This window comes from Schistocerca piceifrons, chromosome 8 (assembly GCF_021461385.2).
Source record: "Schistocerca piceifrons isolate TAMUIC-IGC-003096 chromosome 8, iqSchPice1.1, whole genome shotgun sequence".
In the NCBI taxonomy this organism is placed as follows: domain Eukaryota; kingdom Metazoa; phylum Arthropoda; class Insecta; order Orthoptera; family Acrididae; genus Schistocerca; species Schistocerca piceifrons.
This window is the reverse complement of record NC_060145.1, coordinates 342,384,893-342,411,736: the sequence shown is the minus strand read 5'-3', so window position 1 is coordinate 342,411,736 and position 26,844 is coordinate 342,384,893. Positions and strand designations below refer to the sequence as shown.

Below are 26,844 nucleotides of genomic sequence, written 5' to 3'. Positions count from 1 at the left end.
AATAGTGATCGCAGCAACATTGAATACTGCATTGTGCTTCATTTATTAAATCTTTGCCGACGGTTAAAACACTTTGGTTGCTATTATATCGCATAAGTCAGTGTAATATTTTCTAGAATATTGGTAAAAGATTTGTACGTATTCAAATATGTTAGAACTTTTTTAGTATTATTTTCGTTTATTGTGAGTGAAGGATTTATGTGTGTGACACTTGAGTAACTATAGCCCAGTAAAGGGCATGTTATGGTTTCGTATGCTTGTTTATTAGCAAATCACAAAGAATGGAGGTATATCCTTCCAAAATTTTCAGGCGCTGTATGTTTTGCAGGTTGAAGGTATATCAGTTGCCATTTTTGCACAGAAAACTCGAAGTTTAATTGTTAGAATTGTGGCTTATGTTTTATTAATATGACGTAGAAAAACCTTTCTTGGCTCTTTTGCGCGTCGATTTTGATCCTCAATCCTGTTGGAAGAAACGTAGCTGTATATTTTTAGTGGAAGAAGAACGTACCATAATGTTCATGTTATATCGTACTATTTGTGCAACTTTCAGGGTACTTGCTTGAGAGGGATGCTTCAATGTTGCCTGACACTGGTAATAGCTGTATGCATTCTGTGATAGTAATTTAAGTGGTGGAAGGTTTTGAAGACTGGGAAAGAAATTAGGACCTAGTTCTACAGAAATTTTTCCCATACTGTTATAGTCTAAAACAATAACAACGAACCTTTACATGCAGGGTAATAGGAAGCACCCTCTACAGGTTTACTAAAGTGGTTCGCAAAGTAAGGCAGTAGTATCTTTCTTCTATGTTATAATTTTTATGAAGGAATGCAGGGCGTGATACACCTTTAGCTTTTTTGTAAGTGTTCATTGACTTTTGTTTACCTCTTCCTTGGAACTTGGCTATATGGAGTGGAAGTTAGTAGGATAATGGTTCTCACCAAAACACCTCAGAAACCACTGTGTCGATACTAATTCATGCTCATCTGAACATAAAATTAAAGGGCACAGATAAGTTAAATCTGTAATCATGCACCTAGAATAGAGAAGTATAACCAGTTTCATTCATAAGTAGTAAGTGGTGATATGGTGGCATATAAAAGGTATGTTGATATTGTTTCAGAGGTTTATGTAAGTAAACAAATGTCTTGGAAAAATTTAATGTTGCAGACATGAATGCTCTCTTTGTATTTCCAACATGTCAGATCTTCATAGAGTGATGACTAGCGAAAAGGTTACATCAAATTCTGGTATCTACTTGTATTTACAATGACTATTTTGTGCTAGATATTTGTAATGAAACTTTCCCTAATGACCTTGACTCATTTTTTTCATTCCACAGTTAATGCTAAACTTTCCTTGTAATTAAGGATAAAGTTGTGCTTATTGTGATAGCTAAAGGCACAGAAAATATTTTAGATCAGTTATTTGCAAGCATATCAATTTATCTTTTAGCCTGTCCCACCCTTTTCTCTGCTAGTGCTTGTATCTTTCAGTGAACTTCGACATTCAATGAAGACGTGAACCTAATTCTTGGCTTTAGAATGGCTGGTACTGATCATATGAAACAGTAAGCACCCAAAAAACAAAGCCTTAAATTTCCCAGCATCCATATTCCGAGAAATTAAATCTATTTTTGATTTGTAAAATCTGTCGCCCTTCAAAGTGGTTGGGCTTTACCAAGTATGACATGCTGATAGATTGATTTCCACTTTTCTGAGTTGCTAGTATGATGTTTTCAAGGCTATAAATTGTGTAATTGCTTACTTGTGTCAACATTTAATTAGTATCAGAAGTTACTAGTTTAAGAGTTTGATTGTTTTTGTGTTGTGGGATGTTGTGATGAAAATTTGAAAATCAGCGCATTTTGAGAAATGGAATATATCTGTAATCTGTGAATTAATATTAAAAAGCATTATCATGATTGCTTTCACTGCATAAGATTGTGATGGGACTGCAGTATTATGTGCTGGGTGAATGTGTCGGACAGGTATTGCAACATTATCTTCCACAGAGGTATGACCCATATGGCAGGGAGTTGGTATGGTGTGGGGATGAGCTACAGTATTGCTTATATTTGGTTGGTTGGTTGGTGGAAAACCACTTTGAGGAGGAAGGTTAGGACATTTCTCATTTCCAGGCATAATGAAAAATTGTTAAATCACAGCTCTGCCACAATATCTGCACAGCATTTTATGGGGCATGATCACAAACCACCTGTTCATGTGAGTGAACGGCCGCGCACGGCACCAGTGACAGAACACTACATTGTAATGGATAAAGATAATTATTCAATGTGTCATAGCTCAGTGACATAGGAAACATGCAACAAATGGTGTAAACAACATGGTGACAACAACATAATAACAGTGACTATTTTTTTTCTGTTTTCCCCCAAACAGGCTAAGCACATCTGTCACCACAAGGTGTTTCGTTTTTTATTTTCACATTCATTTGCTTCACCAGTTCCCAACCGAACTATGACCTTTCAACCCAACCTAGACCTGGGCAAAGCTACAGATAAGTTTGCCGCCACAACCAAATTTTTTGCTTTTTGTTAAGGAGCCATGTAAATTCCTTCATCAAAAGATGATCTAAGTTAGTTTTAAGACTGACACATCTCCAGACAACTTAAAAAATGATTACATCAGTATTTTGTGCAGATTTAAGGAACTTTAAGTCCACTTCTAGATTTCTGAGGTTATGCACAGAATATGTGACTTCGCACATATTAAACTTGTTGCTAAGTCTTACTACAAGAAACACAGTTTTCACAGAGTGAAAGAGCTAAGGTGCTACGAATTTAACAAAAATCAATAATTTGTGTACATTAGGCGTTAAATAGTGGGCGCAACTCTCATTCCGCTCAATGAAGAAGATGTAGATGAAAGAATGTGTTAAGTCCAGAAGATAATGCCAAAGACAACATGAGGACCAATATCTGAGATTTATAGGTTCACCTAGAAGAGTATAGAGTTAATGATAATTGAAACCTCAGCTGCCGACAGGTGTCGTTGATATACCTCGATGGCGACAGCTTCACCTTAGTGTGAGTGAGTAATGAGCGGATGGGCAAATACCTATTAGGTACATTACATGTGTAGATTGTGGACAGTTGGGAATGTGGGTCTCACAGGAAGCGTGCAAGGAATAAGTCCCTGCAGTCGCGCTATTCATCTGTCTCCTCGGTGGCTCAGATGGAGGGACTAGTGTAGCAGGGGATACAACCCTTCGGCTTTGGACATTGACGTCACAAGTCGCCAATCGAGAAGCGATCGTTCTTAGTGTTGTAGCTCCCTTCAGTGGCTGATAAGTGTTTTTTGGCTTTAAAAAAAAAAAAATCTCACGAGAAAGAATAAACAGATCCACTTTATTAAGCAATCAGTAAAAAAACGAAACTGAAACATAACAGCAAAAGCGAAAATGGTAAACTGCTATCTGGTGACTTGTGACGTCATTGTCCAAAGCCGACGAGTTGTATCCCCTGCTACACTAGACCCCAGATGGATAGAGCGTCTGCCATGTAAGCAGGAGATCCCGGGTTCGAGTCCCGGTTGGGGCACACGTTTTCAGCTGTCCCTATCGAGTTTCATCAACACCACCTGTCGGCAGCTAAGGGTTCAATTAGTTATCATTTATTCTAGAGAAGCTGCACGGTCATCAATGGTATCTGTTCTTTATAGAGTTAATATTTGTACCTCCACGATACACTGAAAACTCATCACTGCAGGTTTTCTGGTGCACTGGCTCAGAATAAAAGCCAGATTAACACATCCTGTGGCCAAGAATAGATTCTGCTGGCATTACAAATTAGTTTCGTAGTGGCTTGAGCAAGACAAAGAAACCAGTTACACCAATAATTTAGAAGTAAAGGAGACCACTCACCAGATAGCAGAAGCATTGAGTGAACAACAGGCACACACAGTAAGAAAAGAAAACTTGCTGGCTCTCAGAATAAATAATAAATTCTTTGTCAAGCGAAAGTGTCCCAATCCCCCACTACACACACATCCATCTACACTTGTGCCCCTGTGTTTCAAAGTCCAGGTGGGAGGCAGGAAAAGGGGTTGAGGGTAGGTAGCTGGTGCCTTGGAGGGAGGCAGCAGATTTGCTGGCTAGGAGTGCAGGAGGGAAGATTGGCAAGCATTTGGATGGTACATGTGATATGCTGCTACCAGAGCTGGCGAAATGCAGTGCATAACAAATGTGACATGGAGCCATGGATTTGGGGGGGGGGGGGGGGGGGAGGAGACAACTGTACAGAGGGCAGGAAAACTGTTGTGTAGAGGGTTTGGGACAATGTGTTAGTAGAGACTGAGGTCAACAGGGTTATGGGATTGGAGGATGTGATGTAAGGCTTAACTCCCATCTGCATAGTTCATAAAATCCGGTGCTGGAGAAAGTAATCCAGATGGTGGGTTGTGAAGTGGCTGCTGGACTCGAGCACGTTTTGTTCAGCTGTGTGTTGGGCCACTATGTGATAAATTCTGTTCTTGGCCCCAGTTTGGCAGTGGCCATTCACTGTGGCAGACAGCTGGTCAGGCGTCATACTGACATAAAAAGCTATGCAGTGACTGCTGCCAGAGTTGGTATATGACATGGCTGCTTTCACAGGTGGCTTGCCCCTAATAGACTGGGTGTGGAAGAGCATGGTGCAAGACCTGCCCAATCCACCCGGCCAGCACTTCCTACTCCAGTAAACTGTCTCCAATGTTTCAAGTATTGAAGCCAAATGTAAATCGAAGCTCTCAATGACAATTCTTGCTTTAGCTTTCCCCCTTCATAAAGTGAATTCCAACATGAAATGTGTTAAGTCCAAAATAATATTTAAATCTCAGCATTCAGTAGTCAGTCTGAAAGCTGATTTGATTATAGTGCTCCACTGGCCAAGTGAGGGTTGATTTTCTGACCTTAACTTTCCCAAGCCAGTTATAGGGGTCTTACAGTTTATCGTGGACTAGTTTAACTCATCTTTCACTGAAACAAATCATTTCCAGGAGGTGAATCAAGCTACAAGTGATACTTTGGACTGAACCCAGACTTTTATATTTGTGGTCTGACATTTATATGTTGAGCCAGGAAGCAATTGTACAACAAAATACGTGAGCATATCTATGAGACAGTATAGATATTTCTGGATAGCAACTGATCTTATGGAGTGGTACAGATATAAGATCTCAAATGACAGTGTGAATATAGCTTCAGCCTTGTGTAATTGGTTTACATTACAATACATTGGAAATATTCTGACCCCTTGAGATGCTGTTGGTCACTTACACAATATAGTAGAGGTAAACCTCTGTTTTGTGTTCAGATTTTTCCAAGTAACAAGGTTATTTATTGGTGTGTTCACACACTAATATATATATATATATATATATGACTTTTAGCTTCCATAATTTCTTTGCTGTCATTTATTGTCAGCCTTGATGGAGTGAATGGAACAGGTCTCGCTAATGCTGCTGGATATCTTCCATCTTGCAAGTCATTCTGAATTAAGTCCAAAATTGACATATTTCATTACACTCGTAGGTAGTCTGAATCTGAATTGCTGAACCTGTTTAGCAATTGGGGCATTTTATGAACACCACTTATTTTGGAAGTCTATTTTGTCTCATTGGTGACTTTTGAATGAATGAATAAAACTCTCTGAATTGGAAATGTTCTCCGATATTTATCACTTTCATAAAAATAAATGCAGAGAGTTAATGAAATTAAAGTGTCCCTGAAAATATATTTAATTATTTTTGTGTTTTCACAGGAGACTCCCACCTGGGTGTGCAAAAATGGCAGAAGGAGCTAATGATGCAATTGCATCGGCAGAGAATGACAAACTGAAGCAGACAACTAAATTTACTCATGATTGGTATCAGACAGAGACACATGTTGTTGTTGCAATATTGTTCAAAAACACAAAGTTTGAGCCTAAATCTGTGAAAGTAGAGTATGGTGAACGAATGGTACATACAAATTACGTAATATAGTTAATATTTGTAGAATGTTCTATTCTTCATGCAAATTGGTTAAGTGTGTTTAATTAAGTTGTTTGTTAATGTTACTTTTACTGGCCAAAGTGTGCTTACAGTGTTGATGTTTCTTACATTTTATGCTGATGTTGGCAATTCATTCACATTGGTCATAACCAGTTGGGTGATCAGACTGACCTTTAGTGTTGCCTGAGGCCCAAGTTAGGTTGGAATGTGAGTGTTGGGTTCTGAGATGGCAAAGCTGACAAATCTCGTCACAAAAATATGACTGCTTTAATATAATGATGTGTAGAGTAGTACAATATGTATGTTAATAATTGTATTAACTTACTTGTATGTCATATTTCCGATTACAATGGAAACAAATGTGTGATTGTTCTCACCTAATAGAGCAAAATATCAGCTAACTTTATTCATGAACCATAGAAAATTATGAACAAGCATATGCATTTGCCACCAACAATAGATGCTAGATTCAGTTTATTCAGTCTCCTTCTTTCATCATCTAAGCTGTTACCAGCCACACAGCGCAACAGCTGCCGACACTGTAAGTGCACTTTTATCCATTTTTTTCGTGGAATTTTGTTGATTACTGTGCCACTCTGAAAAGTGGAGTGTCCTGTAGTTCCATACTGTACAGCTCTGTGGAAAGTTAAGACAGATCCATAAATGAGTTTTTTGTTCCAGCTTAGTGTCACAGCAAAACTTGAAAATGGTGCTGATTACAATATGGAGTTGGATTTGGCACATTCAATTGTGCCAACTGAGTCAACACACAAAACCTTCACAATGAAAGTGAGTCTCAGTTTTAAGTTCTATAACCTAATATTATCAACATTTGAACATTGAAAAATGATGTAATGATAAATATTTGTATCTTGCTACAGATAGAGATAAAAATGAAGAAGGCGGCAGATATCCGTTGGTCAGTGTTGCAAGGGCAGCCACAATACCCAGAGGCAGCAGTGGCCCCTATTCCTGCAGGTAATTGAGTTTTGTAGAGCAGCTATTTAATATTCCATACAGGTACAAGCATTGTAAGCCATAATGAATGTGAGGTTCATTGCTAGAAATTCTTTGTATGTATATTAGCTATGCTTGGACAAACTTCCAAGTGTGTTGCTTGTCCTTAAATGAGGAGCAGATTTAATGCATATAGGTGTTGTTGGAAGAACGATAATGGAATATGACTACCATTGAAACTTTTCGGGGTATGTGACCATGTTGACATGTTTTATATGTCAACATTTTGGCAAATGCTTCATCACAGTGATGTGTTTACTATTGGGGCAGTGCGAGATTAAGATTTTTATAATGTCATGTAATCCCATCACTACTGTCTGTCTATAATGAACATCATTTAACACTAGCTTTGATTTGATGTCCAGAATGGGGAGGTGGCAAATGATATCCTATATTGAAGTTTTTATTTTAATTCCTCGATGCTGGTGTCAGTGAATAGGATGCAAACCAGTCCAGTAATGTTGAATTTTCCTCCCATGGTACTTGCTGTCACTGAATGACATCATGCGTTAATGTGTCTTCTTCCACTATGTCTACAGTCACATATGGTGGTTCAGCCTTACAAGTTGGTTACTGCTGCCTGCCAAGATGATGGGAGCTTGTATTGTCACAATTTGTATTGGCAGGCTTCTTCACAGTTTCAGTTGCCTGTTGTATCTTTCTCTTGAAGGTGAATGGCCTACATAGTACGCAAACTTACCAGAACTGTATAATTTTTTTGCTGTAGGAAGGGAAATATATTAGCCTGTTTTATCCTCCCATCTGGTATTATTGTGGATTGTCACATTCCACCATCAATTGTATTGTGTTGCTGAGCTGGCTGGTCAACCTGGGTAACAAGTGCAGAGTGGACCTTTTTTGTTTCGGGTGAAGGTGAGAGGTAGCATGCAGGTACCTGTCGGCATTGGTTTATATCCTGTATATGTTTTGTGACTGAGTGAGTTGACCATTAGGTTTTCTTCCCACTTCCACATTGTGGAAGTGTAGTACATCATTCTCATCATCTCTGATATGATTTGAATACTACTTACCATGTCCGTGAGGAAGAGCTAGAGGAATGGAATGAACTCCTGAATTATCTACTGAATACAATTTGGGTTGAGAGCAAACCAGCTAAAAACAAAAGTGATGAGAAGTAGCAGAAATTAGATTAGTGATAATCTTTACATCAGACTGTGAAACCATGTACTAGATAATTTTAAGGAATTCTTTTACCTAGGGAGTAAAATAATGAGTAATCTGCGAAGCAAGGGTCATATGAGAAGCAGACTAGCACAGGCAAAGAGTCAGACATATGACTCAAAAATGAGAAAGGAATTTCTAAGAATGTATGTCTGGCATACAGTTTTGTATGCTACTGAATTTCCACAGTCTGTGACCATGGGGAAACAAGAAAATCAACTTGATATATATTGTAACAGAAGGATGCCGAAAATTAAATGGACTAGGAAGAAAAGAAATGAGGATATTCAGAATCACCAAGGCAATAAATATGTGGAAAGAAGGGCCAGGGAGGTATTATTAAAAAAACATTATGTAATAATTTACATAATACGAGAAGCACCAACAGATGGCAAAAACCGTATGGGGAGACAGATTGGAATATATCCAACAAATAAATGAAGATATGGGTTATAGGTGCCCTCTGAGGCGAAGAAGTTGACACAGGAGAAGCCATGGTGGAACGCATTAAACCAGCCAGAAGACTACTAATAAAAGTTCACCTGGTTAAAGATGGTGGCGAAGTTCTGCATTTAGTCGTTACTGTGTGGCCAAATGACATGGCATCCAAATAGCAAATCTGACATTTGAGTTGTCATGATGCATGCTAGGGTAATGTTCTTCAGATGTCTCCGTAATGACATCCTGCTTCAACTGGTGAGAGTGGGGGCCCTCTAGCTATGCCATTCAACAGCTCGTAAAACTGTAAGCATACAGTCTGGTCTAAAGTATCCAGACACTCCTATTTAATGCAGTATTGACTACTAGATGTAATGAAACATGGACCTGTCAGTATGAAAGGAGGGGTATTACCCAGAGAGGAAGGACCAAAAGACAATTCTCAATAAACCCAGTTGTACACAAGAATCAAGAAAACAGAGTGACAGAAGCAAGTAGAAATGATAGCGGGATAAAATGGTGAAGGTAAAAGATCTGCCCTGTCCGGAAAGCAGTTGGAGACCCGTGGGACACCTTACATGACAGGAGACGCACACTCTGCATCTGACCGGTGCTTCCACTCCCTCCATTACTAAAAGAAAACTAGCAATAAGGGCAAGTTGATAAAATCTCAGGAAAGAGAATGATGACAAAGAGACAGTAAACGAACAATGCATATAAAAGAATAAGAAGAATTAAAAAAGTGGGACGGGCAGGAGCCAGATCACCGAGCAAGGGCAGCCATGGGTCAGAGCAGGTGACAGGGCACCCCTCGAATCTCTCAAGCGGCCAATGAGACTAATGTGCTCTGTCACAGCAAGGAGTAGAAACCACTTTCATGGATAAAATGTAAAACCAGATCAGCTGCTTGGGTGTTGGTTGCCAGCACCACAGGTTGTGTGTCAGTAAGTTTGTTTCGTTGTAAGGTTGCCAAATTATAGCAGTCCAGTGGAATATCAGCCACTGTCAGACAGGCACCATACTGACTGTGGGGTGGACCCTTTTATTGGAGGATGTGGCCTTGTTTCAGCCAAGTATAGTAATGTGAAGCTGACAGATAACAGTAGATCCCCTGCAAGAAGCATGAAGATAAGAATGACATTTGGTTGTGGTTCCCATATTCAGAGAAACCAGTGTACACCAATCTTGTGTTCCAGGCCTCCAACAGCTGATGGCATAGTGTTGAGCAAAGGTCCTACTCTGGTACCCCAGTCTTCAAAGTTGGCATCCTGGTAGCCAACTTGGCCAACTGTTCGGCACGTTCATTTCGTGGGATCCCAATGTGACCTGGAGTCCAGACAAAATAACCAGCTTCCAACTTGGCGGATATCTCAAAGAAAATCCTGTGTGTCAACCAGTGGGTTTCGATGATGGCACTGGTCAGTAGGCTGAAGGCTACTCGGGGGAGTTGTTGCTGATTAAGAATGTCTTGCCAGTGAAAGAACGAACTTGGCAGACGGCTCGAGCGATGGCTCCCAATACTGCAGTGAATACACTGCATCTGTCCAGCAGTGAGTGTAGTTCACTGCACCGTGCATGTACGTAGGCAAAACCGGTTCATCTGTCAATTGTAGGGCCCTCAGTATAACCCTTTCTGAAACTGGAAATATGCTAAGGACAGCCAGGAACAGGCAGTGAAAAATCTGGCACCAGCAGAGCCTTTTGGTCCAGATCCCAGGATGGAGTACACACCATGGGGTGTACACAGTTGCTTCTTAATAAGATATGACAGTGGGGGTAGCTGGAGTGAAGAGCAGAGACCCTGTACAGAGTGCGTTCCATAAGTAATGCGACAATTTTTTTTTCTGATGCAACGGTGTTAGCTTCAAAACACTCTTTGTCTCATTTGGCTGCGAGCTGCCGGAGAGTCAGGACACGCGTTTCCGTCAACCCCGTTTTGAGTTTATGTAACATGGCACAATGGATCATTCTGTAGAGCAATGGTATGCTATCAGATTTTGCCTTAAACTTGGGATGTCCGCCACCGAAACGTTTCCATTACTTCAGCATGCCTTTGGGAATGATTGCTTGTCCAAATCACAAGTTTTCCGATGGCACAAGTCGTTCACGGAGGGCCGAGAGATCACTGACGAACCTTGCAGTGGATGGCCATCAACCACACGAGTTGACGAAAATGTGATGCGTGTGCGCGATTGTTTGAACTCTGACAGACAGTTGAGCCTTCAATTGATAGCACAAACTCCAAACATGTCAAAAACAACCATTTTCTGCATTGTGACTGAAGATTTGAACATGAGAAAGGTGTGTTCCAAACTCGTTCTAAAAGTGCTGACTGACGAACACAAGCACATGCGAGTGCTTCAGTGCTGAGAAATGTAGGAAATGTGTGAAAATGATCCTCATTTTTTAAGCTCAGTTATCATTGGTGATGAGTCGTGGATTTTTGAGTACAACCGTGACACAAAAAGACAGAGTTCAGGGTAGCACACCCCATTGTTGCCCTGTCCAAGAACGCACACATGAGCAAGTCCAGGATCAAAACCATGCTCATTGTCTTCTTTGACATCAGAGGCATTGTCCACCACGAATTTGTACCTACTGGGACTACAGTGAACTCAGATTTTTACTTGGAAGTGCTCAAAAGACTGAAAAGGAGGGTCTCGCGCTGCCGAAGCGACATCAAGGACACATGGAAAGTTCACCACGACAACATGCCGAGTCACAGCGCCTTCATTGTCAACGAATTCCTGGCCAGGACCAAGACCCCCTTGTTTCCCCAGCCTCCCTACAGTCCTGACCTGGCTCCCGCTGACTTTTTTTTGTTTCCTTGGTTAAAAGGAGTCGTGAAAGGAAAACATTGGGACTCGATTGAAAGCATCTAGGTGCATGTTACACCAGCTCTAAAGGACATTCCGGAAAAGGCATTCCAGGCATTGAAACACCGCTTCCAGAAGTGTATCGATGCAAGAGGGTGCTATTTTGAAAATTTTTGATTATTTGTACAAATATATTCAATAAATGATTTTTTATGAATTTGGTTGCATTACTTATGGAACGCACCTTGTATGTGAACTGTGATCGTGTTTCCAGCCCTAGGCCTCAGTTGTGAGAGATGGATCTCCCTACCAGGAAAAAGGACATGTTAGTTCAGATGCTCAGGGGAGGAACAAATGTGAATCGCATAGATCAGCAGTTGTTGGCATCTGATCTGGAGTAGGCTGTTTTCAGGGCTGCTCTGAAAGGCACCTGTTGCAACTCAGACCCCACAGTGGTGTATCAGGTCTAGCATCGGCAATGCTGAAAGGGACACTGAGTCATATGCGAGACTACCATAATCAAGATGGGGCAGGATTAGAGCTTTGTAGAGATGCAAGAGTGTAGAATGGTCTGCACACCAGCAATGGTCTGCACTGAGGCAGCAAAGAGTATTAAGATGTGACCAGCATGTTGGCTGAAGCTGGTGAAGATGGGGAAGCAATGTAACCAGACATTGAATGCCAATTCCAGAAAGTGATAAGACTCACCATAGTAATTGGTTATCGAGGCAGAATTCTGAGTGTGGGTGGACAGTACCATGTGATAGAAGTGCATGACGCATGTCATGGCAGCTGAAAACTGGTAGCTATGGTTGAGAAGAGACCAGGACTGTCCCTTTTGTATGGCACCTGCAGCTGGCGTTCAGCAACATGCACAGTTGAGGAGCAATAGTAAATGCAAGTATCAGCTTACAGGATGGGTGATAATGTAGACCTCACAGTTGCAGCTAGACCATTGGTAGCTATGGTACAGAGCCCTGCAGGACCCCATTCTCTTGTATATGTGGGGTACTGTGGGAAGCATGTACTTGAACCCAGAATGCATGATGCTGCAACTTCCGGCCAAAAATCTGGAATGGGGTTCGGAGACCACACGCTTGTAGGGTAATGACAGTGTGGTTTCATGTGTCTTCTGGAAGTTGAAGGAGGTGGTGATAAGGTGTTGATGCCAGGCAAAAGCTGGCCAGATAGCAGACTCCAGGCAAACCAGATTGTCAGCAATAGAACAACCCTGGCAAAAACAGCCCTGGGACAGAGCCAAAATACCTCAAGGCATCAACTCAGCACCAGCTCATTGTACATTCGAGCATCTTGCAGAAATATGAGTGAGACTAATTGAGCGAGAGCTGTACATCTCAAGGGGATGTTTACCTTAGAACATTTGGCTGTGGGCACAGTCTGGGCCTGGAGCTATGTTGGGGAATAGGGCTAGAGGCTCTGAAGAATTCACACTGACTCTTTAATGGCCAAGCCGATTTCGAGGGTTCACCCGGGTACTGTCTTTCGATGGGGAGGAATAGGGGATTGCTGAGTTAGCTGCTGAGAGAATGGCTGCAGGTGTGATCTGGATAGCTGCATCAGTACCTGCACACGGTGGGGTGCTAAGGGTGATACAAGAGCTGGAAGCATCTCAGTCAGCTTTGTTGAGAGCCAGTCTGGGTGGACACCTAGGCAAATGACATTGAGGGAGGGTCAAGGTGATTTGAAAATGATCAGTCACACAAGTCATTAAGAACTCTCCAATGGAGGGAGGGGAGAAGACCTGGGCTGCGAGCAAGTTTTCAGCAACCTCACCACACCCAGTGCTCGTATTCTACCCCACAAAGGGTTGTGGGCATTGAAGTAACCCAATATTAGGAAGGGTGAAAGGAGCTAAGAAATCAGCACAAACAATGCTCCCTGGGAGGGAGTACAGACAGTTGAGTCCTGAGATGTCCTCACATGAACAGCCACAGCCTCCAAAGTCATATCAAGTGGCATGTGTTTGCTGTAGAAAGTGCTCAGAACATAAGTGCAGACACTGTGTGGAACTCTTTCATAATCAGTGTGATTCTTAAAATAGCCCCAATTGCTGCTGGGGACCAGGCAGAGTAATTCATAAACACATTTCAGCTCTGCCGAGTGGCGGAAAAAAACACTACAGTTCCACAAGAGGGATCACACTATCAGCATCCTGTGGGAGCAGGAAGTAACTAAGGAGACAGGTCATCCCTCAGGGCTGCCTGCTGCCACCAGTTGTGAGGATATGGCATCAGTGCACATTGGTTCTGAACCAAGGTGTGTGGGGGGGGGGGGGGGAGGGGGGGGGGAGGGGGGGGGGAGGGGGGGGGCACCAGGGATGCTGCCTCAGGGGCAGAGGCGGAACATGAGGAGTCCGGTGGGATGGAGGCCACCAGAATCTCCTTGGAGGACTGTTTCTTATCCTTCTCCCTAAATGATGATGTCTGTGAGAGCAAAATGGAGGAGGAGACAGACAAAAAGCACATTGCCCTTGTACCATCCCTGCAGAATATCTATGAATGGGAAAGTTCATCTGTCAAGTGAACACACAGTTTATCTACCCAGCAACAACCCAACCAAAGAACTTTTAGATGCTACAAAGGATTATGTTGAGAAATTGCACCTACTTTTAGCATACTAAATCAGCTGAAAGTGTGGAATACTATTCATTTGTGAGGCAGTAGCAATGAGAATGAAACATGAAGGGCAATGCAGCAGCTCAGACAACACAGCAAGTCAGTGATGAGTACAACAAAAATATACAGTTTCTGGAGTTTTATATATTGGCTATGCAGCCACTTCACTGCAAGAGAGAGAAACAAGAGGCAATTTAAACTGTGAAGTACCATTTCAACACAAAGCTTCGTGATAAATACTGGCTTCTACCATCTCGGCTGCCAGCAACAGTGGACCTACAGGCCAGTAGCACTGTCAAGGCTACATCATCAGGCATAACAGTAAACATAATAGCAGAAGGCATATAAAACACTGGTTTGTCTGTGATCAGGTGCTGCAGGAGAAAAATCCATCACTGCTCTCTTGCCTCTCATTTGCCAATACCAGCCAGTTTAGATTAAACTAAAACATACTATTGATAAAAGATGTCAAACCCCACTCCTTCCAGCCAACCTGAAACTTGAACTCGATGACATTCTTGACCAATGGATGCTAGGAACAGGTTAAAATAACACTATGTAAGACCTAAATGTTGCAGTGGCCTGGTAGTAATTGCATGGCCTTGATGAATGCAACTTAGTGGCCCAAACATTGGTCTGTAAAACATGATGATGTCATGGTAACATGCCTGCAAATGTTTTGTTGAAGCTGACAGTCGCCACAGAAATGTAACCTCAGATGGAAAATGACAATTTTGTCAGGTGGGGAAGACACTGGTGCAACCTTTAGACTATTTGGAAATCTAAAATTTTGTAGACATTCTGGTCAGAGCTGCTGGTGGGAGTGCTTGTGTGTGCAGGTGGTGTGCTTGCTTGTGCAAATATGTGTGTGTTTTCTTGGGTGAAGAAGGCTTAGCCAACAGCTACAATATGTAACAGTCTTTTCGTTGGGCCTGTCTTCAACTTCACATGTCATCTTTACAGGGAGTAGCAATCTATTCTTTCCCTAATACCGTTCACATTCCAAACTGGAGTTTCCATTGTTTTAAATTACGTAGTTCGCAAGTTTTTGAATGTATTAAACTTGAAGGTGACATTTTTTTTGGGGGGGGGGGGGGCAGTGGCCTTCCATGTATGCTTAAATATTTTTAATCATTTGGAAGCTGTACCGGTGTTGTGAAAATTGTTTGAAAAAAAGTTAGAATGACAGCTGCCAGAAATGGGAGCCTGTATAATACTGTTTTCATGACATACTGTGCCAACAGTTGAAATGGAAATTTTTTTAAAATCCCAAACTGTGTGAAATATTTAGAAGTGTTATTGCTGAACTAAGCCAGCATTTTTCTATAAAGAGCATAAAGTCTGTTGTCTACATAGCTGTCTTTGTTACTAAAATTTATTGGAATTGGGAGGATCAGTAAAAGGAAGCACTAACTCTTAATTCGGTAAGGATAAATGTGATACACTGTCTGTTATGTGTTGCATTTCACCACATACTGATACAAAGTACTGTCTTGTATGACATATATTTTTGTCTTATTGTATGTATGTTTTGGTCTGTGAATTTTACCAAATATATAATATACAATAACTCAAAATGGTACCTCATGGGTTAGCACTTCTCTCTGCCCAATCCTTCAGTTGTATCCATGTAACCTTTCTATTAGATGTTCCAGAAACCTTTTCTTGCTACCCACATTTTTTTGTACCCATTAGATTATGTTGGTGAGGTGTGTAGAAAGAAGGGTCTCCTTTCTTTGTATTTGGATTTTGTGTGTCTCATAACATACATTTTACTGAGCATCTGATCACTCGGTACACAAGACATGTCAAGTTTTATTTTACAATATGCTTAGTAAATTCTCTGACTATATTTTTACATGCACAGTTGTGTATTTAACACATTAACATTATTAAATTGTTTTTCATTATGATGTACTTAGCTTCTAAATTTTCTAATCATTATTTCATAAATGCAATACTATTTTTTAGCACTGTAATCACAGATAACTCACCTTCTCATTCATTAATTCTGCCACTGAGTAGTAGCAGTTTTCTACCAGGAGATCATGTAGTTTCATTTTCAGTGGACATATCTTCATGCTTAATATAGCTTTACCTTCCAAATTACCATAAATATTATTTCCATGTAGCTGGGTTTTCCAGAATTTTTGTGTCCAAAAAGATGTTTAAACTCAGTTATGTAAAATGCGGGGGCAGATAATACTTTTAGGTTCTTGAATAAGGGACAACATTGTTCATGTAGAGACTGTTTATTTTCCTAATGATTCTGTTTTGCAGTAGCAGGATTTGTGACATGTTGCCTGCATTCTCCACAAAAGTTTGATACTGTTCTGAGAAGCCTCTGAAATATTAAGTTTCAGACCATTTTGTTAAAACCATGCTTCTAGGCTAGTTAATGTGTTTGTACCATCACAAATTTTTCCTGATCTTTCTTTTTCAGTTAAAACTATAACTAGTTGGTTGACTTGTCTCATTTTGTTTACAAGGACATAGAATGACAGATGCATGAAATGGAGGCTGGCATAGTAAAGTGTCTCAAAAACCTTCTCTGTCATCACTTCAAATGGGGGAATCCTGTTGCTCTTTTACTACATGAAGTTACCTGAAATTTTAATTAATGTTGTTTCACATTCTCAAAACTGTAGTGTAGGCGTACAATAAATCAGTTGCAGTGGAACTGTTGAAAAGTAGGCACCATATGTCAGCTACACAAGGTGGTCAGTCCATTATTCATTCTTGTTAGCTAAGAGGGCAAAGTTCGTAAAGGTGACAAGAACTCCTCTTTGATTTACTCCACACCCTGCCTTAACCCTCACAGTACAGGGAGGGTGGTATTTCATGCCTAGCTTTTGAAAATATTGTTATCTAGTCATGTACTTGCTTTTAATCTCCTCTTCCAGAGTCTGTAATTGTTTTAAATTCTTCAGAAAACTTGACCCAAAAATTTAAGTCTTAGTAGTGGATGTGACTTTTCACATGTCAAGTTCATATTTTCAGGTTCAGGATCCTTCTTGCACATCAGTATACCTTTAAAAAGTACATTGTTAATAAAAGTTAATAATTCATGAATTTTTTATTTATCTATGGTGTGAAAAAATAATGCTGGAAAAAAAATAATGCCCCACCCAATTGGTAATACACATTATGGAAAACGTGTTGGCATTGCTAGGGTTAATGATGTCCTCTTGGCAAGAGAATCAATTGTGTCCTGTGCTTTCCAGTGTACAGTAGTAATATCCTGCTGTTGACATGTACAAATGTGTACTATGACCAGGGACCGGAAAATTCACATCTATTTTTGTCAAAATTCACATATATTTTCTTTGTTTGTAAATGATTAGATGCACAAATTTAAAAAGTTGTCATGCTGTGTGAGTGAAGACTAGAAAATTATTTGTTCTTCAAAATTTACTGTTGAAAAAAGTGCTGATTGGAAACTTTTTGACTGGAGTGTTTGCTTTTCCAAAAACTTCAACACCACCTTCTGAAATGGTCTGTTGTAAAGCAGCAGCATTTTCCCGCCAGTTAAGTGAATGTGTCTCCAATATAAGGTGTTTTTGGACATTATTTGTCTTTTCCTGCCAATTTCAAAATTAAAAAACCTCCAGACTACTAATTTTGACCTTTAATGGGCATTCAAAGTCCTACAAACCATGCTTAGCAATGCTACAGAGAGAACTGACAAGGCACTTAACATAGAAGTGGAACCAAATGTACTAAAACTCGGTTTTAGCGTTAGGGAAAAAATTTTGGCGTCGTCGAAAAACATTACCGATTTTATTTTCCAATCACTATAGCTCAGAAGGTGGGGTCTATAGGCTGTAGTGCAGATGGCCATGAGCGTATGCAGATGAGAATTTTGACTGCCACATGAAGAATGATGTGGGAAAACAAACCCTGCTCCCATTTTGCTGGGCAGCAGCCTACTGCAGAACTGACACATTGTCACAGGGATTGGCAGTCTCTTTTGTTGTTGTAAGGATTATAATTGAAATACGTGATGCACCAGGATTAGTCACTTCACTTATTCCAAGAAAAGAAAACAACGGGCAACACACAACACAAAGCATTTGGGGTTGGCTACCACACAGTTGCTTGTTGAGTTTATCAAGGTATTGTTAATGACTTAGTTCAACTTTGCCACATTAAAAGTGTTCATATTGTACCATCTTTCGAGCTTTACCTAACAATTGTCTTGGCCATCAAATTGGACCATCTTGTCCAATCTACCTATCTGGTAACTTTTCATCTCGAAATCGACAGACATTGAGGGACCATTGGGGTGGTGCCTCATCCTGCTGGAATATGACATCAGGTTGCAGATGTTCCATTTGTGGCCCTGCAAACTCTTGTATCATGTGCAGGTAAACACCACCACTGATGGCAATCGTGATGAAAAAGAGTGGACCAGTGATGCAACTTTGCATCAATCGGCACCAAACATTGACCTTGGGACAGTCCCTTCAATTTCACATGTAACATGAGGATGGTGTGAACCTAATATATGAGCATTATGAGCTATGATGATTGAGTTTGCCAGATACATGAAACATTACCCCACTCCAGAGAAACAGATTTTTTTCAAAAGTTCCTCCTTTGCCTCAGTCTTGCCTAGCATATTTACTGTACACTGTTCGCACTGAGGTTGGTCTGTAGGCTTTAATGCCTGCAGCAGCTGTACTTTGTAGGGATATAGCCGTAACTTCTTATACAAGACATTGTGCACTATTGATCATATCATTTCCAACTCTCTGGCTCCCGTATATTCTGATTCATCAGACTCTTTGCAAACACCTTACCTTGTTCACATTGGCATCTGAAACAGATGAGTTGGCTGCTCCCTTTTTATGGAGAACGCTACTTGTTTCCATAAATGACTTATGCCAGGCTCGAACAGTCGGCCAGGCAGTAGTTGCCTTTCATACGGTGTTCGAAAGTTTTGTTGCACTTGGCCATAGGATGCTGTCTGTATGAACTAGGCCACACATTGACTTTTTTCTTGTGGCGTTCACATTTTATCAGAATTTACAATTCAATTCTGCATCAAAATTGCATCACCGTGAAAGTAAAAAAGATGTTTAGTTATCAAATGTTGAAAGCATAATTTGTTAATATTTAGTACAGTTTTAAAGCTATTGAAGCCTTAAGTTGTAAAGGTAATTCATAACATCCTCTATATCGTGTGCGTTTTCCTAAAGGTACTTGTACGTCTGATGTATTCAGCCCATTAAGAAAAACATGTTGTTTTATATGCCTGGAAGTCTTCAATGCAGTAAAAAAAGTTGCTTGGTTCTCAGTAAGCTTATATTTTGTCAATTAAATGACAGTGTGAAACTATATCGTCCAAAAGTTAAAGGAAGGGCATCAACATCGACGCCACTGTCTACAGCAGTCTAGATTTCACGGACAAACAGAGAAAGTTGAATTCCATGTAATATCTGAAAAATCTGTGATGATTCCTTTATGGTTCTATGCTGAAATAGCGAGATATGCTGCCTACCCACAGCTCCCATCCCTGCCGCCACCCAATCCGTGTAAGAGTCTTGCTTCCTTCACCATTTAGTCACAGCCATCTATAGGAACTGAGGATGATTTCAGAACCCAGGCAGAAAGTTTTATTTGTGTTGACATGAGCTATGATTTTTAGTTGATGACACCCAGTTTATTAAATAACTAGCAGCATAGCCACCTCCACTTCTTAGATGAAACTTCCGGCAAACATAAGAGTGCAAACTGGCCACTGGTCTTACTACTTGGCCTCCTTCCTATTGGTCTAAAAGGGAACAGTTTTCTGCTTAAAAGTGTAAGAGGTGGTTGTGCAGCCAATACCAAAATTTGTCACATGGTGTCTTTTAGATGACTGCAACAATATCAATACACATTTTCACCAAAAAAGTGCAAGGTGCTGTGTATGACTGTCATACAATAAATATTGCCAGTTATTGCATTGGAATCAATGTAGTTAAGTGTAATTTATTTCTTTAAGATGCTGCAGATGCTTCTGTCACTCACTTCATTTGCTTTTAAATAATTTGTCATGTGTCCCCTCCCCGCTTTCTTGAAGAGAGAGGCCAAATCAATGAACTGTGTAGAAAAATTACAGATTAAATTAGAAAAAGATGATTAATGTTCAGTAGGCACATCGACAGGGGCTATCCCAGAAGACTGACAAGAAAAAAATATACATTTAAAAAATTACAAGATCAATGCAACAGGCTTAAGTAAGTGCATGAAGGCCTAGAAGAAATTGGCATAAATAAGCAAAAACTTGAAGATAAAACAAAATGTAGCAACAAACTAAGAGATGGGAAGATTTCAGAGACAACAGTTCCTAAAAGACAATACAACACTCTCAGGCAGTCATAGTGACTTGCTTGTTGTGCTCTGACAAATGAGTTTTAGATTTTATCTTTACTGCTGCTTTCTCTAATGAATTGTCATTACATTAATGGATTATTTATGTGTATACTGAAGTTTTATCACATACAGTGTTCAACAGTTTTATAATAATTTGTAATGTTGGTGTAGGAATTTTTTAGGATGGGAATGTGTCATATCAAAATAGGCTAATGAGCAATTTACACTGATCAGCCAGAAAATTATGACTACCGACCTAATAGCCAGTATGTCCACCTTTGTCATGGATACCAATGGCAACGCATCATGGTGTAGAAGCAGTAAGGTATTAGTAGGTTGCTGGAGAGAGTTGGCACCACATTTGCACATAGAAGTCACGCAATTCCCATAATTGTGGTGAGGAGAGTGATGAGTTCTGGCACCATGTTCAGTTGCATCCCAGATGTGTTTGATTGAGTTCCGGCAAGTTGGATGGAAAGGGGGGGGGGGGGTGGCAGTTCATCAATTGGAACTCACAACTTTGTTCATCGAACCACTCCATAGGACTCTTGGCCTTGTAACATCTTGTTAAAAAATGCCACTGTTGCTGGAAACGTGATCATTGTGAAGGGGTACATGTGGTCTGTACCCAGTGTACTATACTCCTTGGCCCTCATGGTGCCTTGCGTGAGCTCCACTGGACCAGTGGATGCCCATGTGAATGTTCCCCAGAGCATAATGGAGTTGCTACCAACTTGTCTTTGACCCGCAGTAAAGGTGTCAAGTAGCTGTTCCTAGTACAGGCGTCAAGGAGCTATTACCTGGAAGACAACAGATTCGCATCCTCCCCTCGCCATGATGAAGAAGGTACTGAGCAGACCATGCAACACTCTGCCACTGCACCAGCATCAAGTGCTGATGGTCATGGGTTCATTTCAGTTGTAGTTGCCGATGTCATGGGGTTAGCATTGGCACACGCATGGGTCGTTGGCTGCGGAGGTCTGTCATTAGAAGTGTTTAGGCACACTGGTACTTAAACCAGCATTAAAGTCTGATGTTAGTTCCACCACAGTTTGCTGCCTGTTCTGTTCCTGTGATGTTAGACATCTATAAAGAGGGTTGGCCACCCAACCCCACGCCGTCCCGACTTGGTTGAAGACACTCACCTCAGCATTCCCACAGCACCCGATAAGTCTTGCAGTTTCCGAAATGCTCATGCGAATACTCTTGGCCATCACAATTTGCCCACGGTCAAACTCAGATTAATCATACGCCTTGCCCATTCTATGCACAGACGGTACGCGTACTAATACTACATGCTACATGTGTGTGTCTGACTAGCAGTCATTCCTTGCCATGTGATGCTACTATCACCTGGATGTGTTTATATCGGTAGTAGTTTGGTGGTCATGTTCTGGCTGATCATTGTAAATACTCCGTGTAAGCAGCTAGTGTCAGAAAAAGGAAGAATAATGTTTGTAAGCATAACTGCCCTGAGTCTCTGTCCATAACTACGCACTAAAACACAAACATGTAAGGTGGATATTAAGACAACTTTTTCTGAGGATACACTGCAGTTATCACATGATTTACATACAGCAGTTAAATGGTTACTGTTCTCTTATTTCAGTTCCACATTGTATCAGGTTCAGTAGAACTACAAAAGACAAAATTTATGATAAAATATTGTTAAACTCTTTCGTGCATGTCAAAGATTTTACATCATCGTCATCATCAAGACTGATTATGCCTTTCAGCGTTCAGTCTGGAGCATAGCCCCCTTATATAATTCCTCCATGATCCCTTATTCAGTGCTAATGTTGGTGCCTCTTCTGATGTTAAACCTATTACTTCAAAATCAGTCTTAACCGAATTTAGGTACCTTCTGCTTGGTCTGCCCCAACTCCTCCTACCCTCTACTGCTGAACCCATGAGTCTCTTGGGTAACCTTGCTTCTCCTATGCGTGTAACATGACCCCACCATCTAAGCCTGTTCGCCCTGACTGCTGCATCTATAGAGTTCATTCCCAGTTTTTCTTTGATTTCCTCATTGTGGACACCCTCCTGCCATTGCTCCCATCTACTAGTACCTGCAATCATCCTAGCTACTTTCATATCCATAACCTCAACCTTGTTGATAAGGCAACCTGAATCCACCCAGCTTTCGCTCCCATACAACAAAGTTGGTCGAAAGATTGAACGGTGCACAGATAACTTAGTCTTGGTACTGACTTCCTTCTTGCAGAAGAGAGTAGATCGTAGCTGAGCGCTCACTGCATTAGCTTTGCTGCACCTCGCTTCCAGTTCTTTCACTGTGTTGCCATCCTGTGAGAATATGCATCCTAAGTACTTGAAACCGTCCACCTGTTCTAACTTTGTTCCTCCTATTTGGCACTCAATCCGTTTATATTTCTTTCCCACTGACATTACTTTCGTTTTGGAGATGCTAATCTTCATACCATAGTCCTTACATTTCTGATCTAGCTCTGAAATATTACTTTGCAAACTTTCAATCGAATCTGCCATCACAACTAAGTCATCCGCATATGCAAGAGTGCTTATTTTGTGTTCACATATCTTAATCTCACCCAGCCAGTCTATTGTTTTCAACATATGATCCATAAATAATATGAACAACAGTGGAGACAGGTTGCAGCCTTGTCTTACCCCTGAAACTACTCTGAACCATGAACTCAATTTACCGTCAACTCTAACGGCTGCCTGACTATCCATGTAAAGGCCTTTAATTGCTTGCAAATTTTGCCTTCTATTCCATAATCTCGTAGAACAGACAATAACTTCCTCGTAGGAACCCGGTCATATGCCTTTTCTAGATCTATAAAGCATAGATACAATTCCCTGTTCCACTCATAACACTTCTCCATTAATTGCCGTAAGCTAAAGATCTGGTCCTGACAACCTCTAAGAGGCCTAAACCCACAGTGATTTTCATCCAATTGGTCCTCAACTAATACTCACACTTTCCTTTCAACAATACCTAAGAAGATTTTACCCACAACGCTGATTAAAGAGATATCTCTGTAGTTGTTACTATTTTTTCTGTTTCCATGTTTAAAGATTAGTGTGATTACTGCTTTTGTCCAGTCTGATGGAACCTGTCCCGACTCCAAGGCCATTTCAATTATCCTGTGTAGCCATTTAAGACCTGACATTCCACTGTATTTGATGAGTTCCGACTTAATTTCATCCACCCCAGCTGCTTTATTGCACTGCAATCTATTCATCCACAGGATTCACCAGCAGTTTTCCTGACATGTCCAAAATACTTGTCATTTCCTTCTTACCTCCCTTTCGAAGACTGCTAATTACACTCCAGAATGGTTTTCCAGCAGCTTGACCCATAGTCTCCAGCCTGTTTCCAAAGTCTTCCCAAGATTTCTTCTTGGATGCTGCAATTATCTGTTTGGCTTTGTTTCTTTCTTCAACATAACTTCCTCTGTCTACCTGAGTTCTAGTATGTAGCCATTTTTGATACGCCTTCTTTTTCCTTTTACAGGCTGCCTTGACTGTGTCATTCCACCAAGCTGTTTGCTTCATCCTACTTTTACACACTACTGTTCCAAGACATTCTTTAGCCACTTCTAGTACTGTGTCCCTGTACCTTGTCCATTCCTTTTCCAATGACTGTAATTGACTACATTCAATTAACTGGTACCTTTCTGAGATCGCTGTTATGTACTTGTGCCTGATTTCTTTATCCTGAAGTTTCTTCACTCTTATCCTCTTACATATGGACCTGACCTCCTGCACTTTCGGCCTCACAATCCCAATTTCACTGCAGATTAAATAATGATCAGTGTCATCAAAGAATCCCCCGAATACACGTGTGTTCCTCACAGACTTCCTGATCTGTTATTATATAGTCAATGACAGATCTGGTTCCCCTGCCTTCCCAAGTATACCGGTGTATGTTCTTTGTGATTTCTAAGCCCATACTGGCACAGAAATCCAAGAGTTGTTTCCCGTTCCTGTTGGCCTCCATATCCTCCCCAAATTTACCCATAACCTTTTCATACCCTTCTGTTCGATTTCCAATCCTGGCGTTAAAAGCACCCATGAGCAGAACACTGTCCTTGTCCTTTACTCTAACAACTACATCACTGAGTGCCTCATAAAAACTATCCATCTTATCTTGATCTGTCCCTTCACAGTGCGAATATACTGACACAATCCTAATTTTCTTGCTAGACACTGTCAAATCTAGCCACATCAGTCGTTCGTTTACATACCTTATTGCAACTACGATAGGTTCCATTTCTTTCCTGATATAAAGCCCTACACCCCATTGTGCTATTCCTGCTTTGATTCCTGACAGGTAGACCTTGTATTCTCCCACTTTCTCTTTATTCTCACCCCTTACCCGAATGTCACTAACAGCTAAAACGTCCAGCCCCATCTTACTTGCAGCCTCTGCCAGCTCTACCTTCTTCCCAGAGTAGCCCCCATTAATATTAATAGCTCCCCATCTCATTACCATTTGTTTGCCAAGTCGTATCTTAGGAGTCCTTGGTTTGTCAGTTAGAGGTGGGACTCCGTCACCTCCAAGGGTCCGAGGCATTTTGCTCTGATTGTTGCCAGCATCATATTTAAAGTACCAGGGAAGCAGGTTGCTAGCCTTACTTGCCCCAAGTCCCATTGGGTTTTACCCCTAAAGATTTTACAGAAACCAGAAATTATATGAACTATCTTGGAAACTAATTTTGAAAAATCATTTTACATTATCTGTCTATTCAATACTTCCAGCTTATTCACAGAAGTAGGATGCTATTAAATGGTTGTCCTTGTTTCTTACTAAATAGGGTTCCCAAGTGACAACATTGACATAACTTGCTTAATAAGACATTTTGAAAGCATAAAATGATGTATAGCACAGGAGTCAGCAGAAGAAAGTTCTAATCCATCAGTCGAGTAAGGATTAGTCTGATCAGACTACCTGGTTTGTTTTCGTATTTACCACATGCTGGCAACAGGTAGCTCTATATGTACCACTGGAAGGTGGCTGTATAGTATATAAATTGATTGTTTTATTAGATTTATAGTCCTGTCTTTGAATTTAACCCAACATTTCACATACGCTAACTGAGAGCACACTCTTATGGACCCCTTCAAATAGATTTCATGATCATCCAAGTTTTGCCTCAAATATTTAATGGTTATATAAGAAAACTTGATCATTGACATGTTTTACACAAAATTGATAATCTCACTTTATGCTAGGGGAATTCTGTTTCCAAAAGCTAATGATCTTCTGTATTTATTTTACACCTCTCATCAATTTGTCTGTCAGTTCTTATGATACTGCCAGAACGACTACTGAAAATTAAAAATTTAATGTTTGTTTTGCTTTCTTTGGCTGTTTTAATATTAGTTTTTCATATTTCAAATGATTACATCCTTACACAGCAATATTGAGTGCTGGTCCGCCAAAATATCCAAGCTCAGCCCCAAAATCAAAGGACTGGGATCAAGTTGCTAAAGAATTGGATGACAATGAGAAACCTGAAGGAGAAGCTGCGCTGAATGCCCTCTTCCAAAAAATCTATGAACAGGGTTCGGATGAAGTCAGGCGAGCTATGAACAAGTCGTTTGTAAGTATATGAAAAAATCCTTTGCATTCTATGGAATACACTGCAACAAAACTAATGTTAAATAACAATTGCAGCAAGAATCTGGTGGCACTGTTCTCAGTACGAATTGGGGAGAAGTGGCAAAAGAGAAGGTGGAAGTAAGGGCTCCTGATGGGCTGGAGTGGCGGAAGTGGGATTGATGAAGAAAATGAAGAACAGTGTTGTGTTATGCTTGTGTATTTAATATATTTTTGTATTTTGAAAGACTTAATAGTGAAAAACCAGAGAGTATATACACTGTATAGTGGTTCTTCATTTCACTTTTAAAATATTGACAAAAGTCAGAAACAGAGCTGCTGTGGGCACATTAAACTTTCTTAACATTTTTGTGCATGATGAGTTATATGGTGGCTCTGGTGTGCACTTACTTTGGATTTAGTAAAGATCCTATAAAATGAATTCTTACATCTGGTGCAAAGCTCATAATGTCTCATAATTTTGTTAATCTTCATCATTGTTGTCTTATCTTGTAAATTTGTACAATCTTTCTAAATGCATGCTAATTTGTGTTTGCTTCTTTAAAGACTGAGTGTACAAAATAAATAATGTCTCCATATTAATAACATAATTATGCTTGAAAAACTTTTTTTATTTATAAAAATGTGTTTCACAAACTAATTACAGGAAACTTGGTTTTCCTCAGTTAATTTGAGCATAAGGAGCGGTATGATGACGACGGACGAGTCGTTGCCAATGTTGACTGGTGGCCAATGCTAAATAGAAACATATAAATCACAGTAGGTTTGTCAGTAACGTCGATAAGGTGCTGGCTGC

At 40.5% G+C, this 26,844-nt stretch overlaps 1 protein-coding gene across 3 annotated transcripts; it reads left to right on the top strand.

Annotated features, from left to right (window-relative positions):
- Positions 1-26,638, top strand: LOC124711458 (protein SGT1 homolog). 3 transcript variants are annotated; one of them, XM_047241550.1, is made up of 6 exons: positions 1-134; positions 5,763-5,961; positions 6,676-6,783; positions 6,876-6,972; positions 25,847-26,031; positions 26,106-26,638. In XM_047241550.1, exons 2-6 carry the CDS (start codon positions 5,788-5,790, stop codon positions 26,208-26,210), a joined length of 669 nt encoding a protein of 222 aa, XP_047097506.1. In that variant the 5' UTR covers positions 1-134; positions 5,763-5,787; the 3' UTR covers positions 26,211-26,638. The 3 variants fall into 3 exon arrangements, with proteins under 3 accessions (XP_047097506.1, XP_047097507.1, XP_047097508.1); XM_047241551.1 differs by having other exon boundaries at positions 66-123; XM_047241552.1 differs by lacking the exon at positions 1-134 and adding an exon at positions 202-335.
- Positions 26,639-26,844: the final 206 nt, after the last annotated feature.

Bases quoted from the DNA above. Each gene is read 5' to 3' on its own strand.
- LOC124711458 (XM_047241550.1), top strand. From the start codon at position 5,788: ATGGCAGAAGGAGCTAATGATGCAATTGCATCGGCAGAGAATGACAAA. The intron at 6,973-25,846 runs GTAATTGAGTTT...ATCCTTACACAG, and splicing joins AGTGGCCCCTATTCCTGCAG to CAATATTGAGTGCTGGTCCG. The intron at 26,032-26,105 runs GTAAGTATATGA...TAACAATTGCAG, and splicing joins GAGCTATGAACAAGTCGTTT to CAAGAATCTGGTGGCACTGT.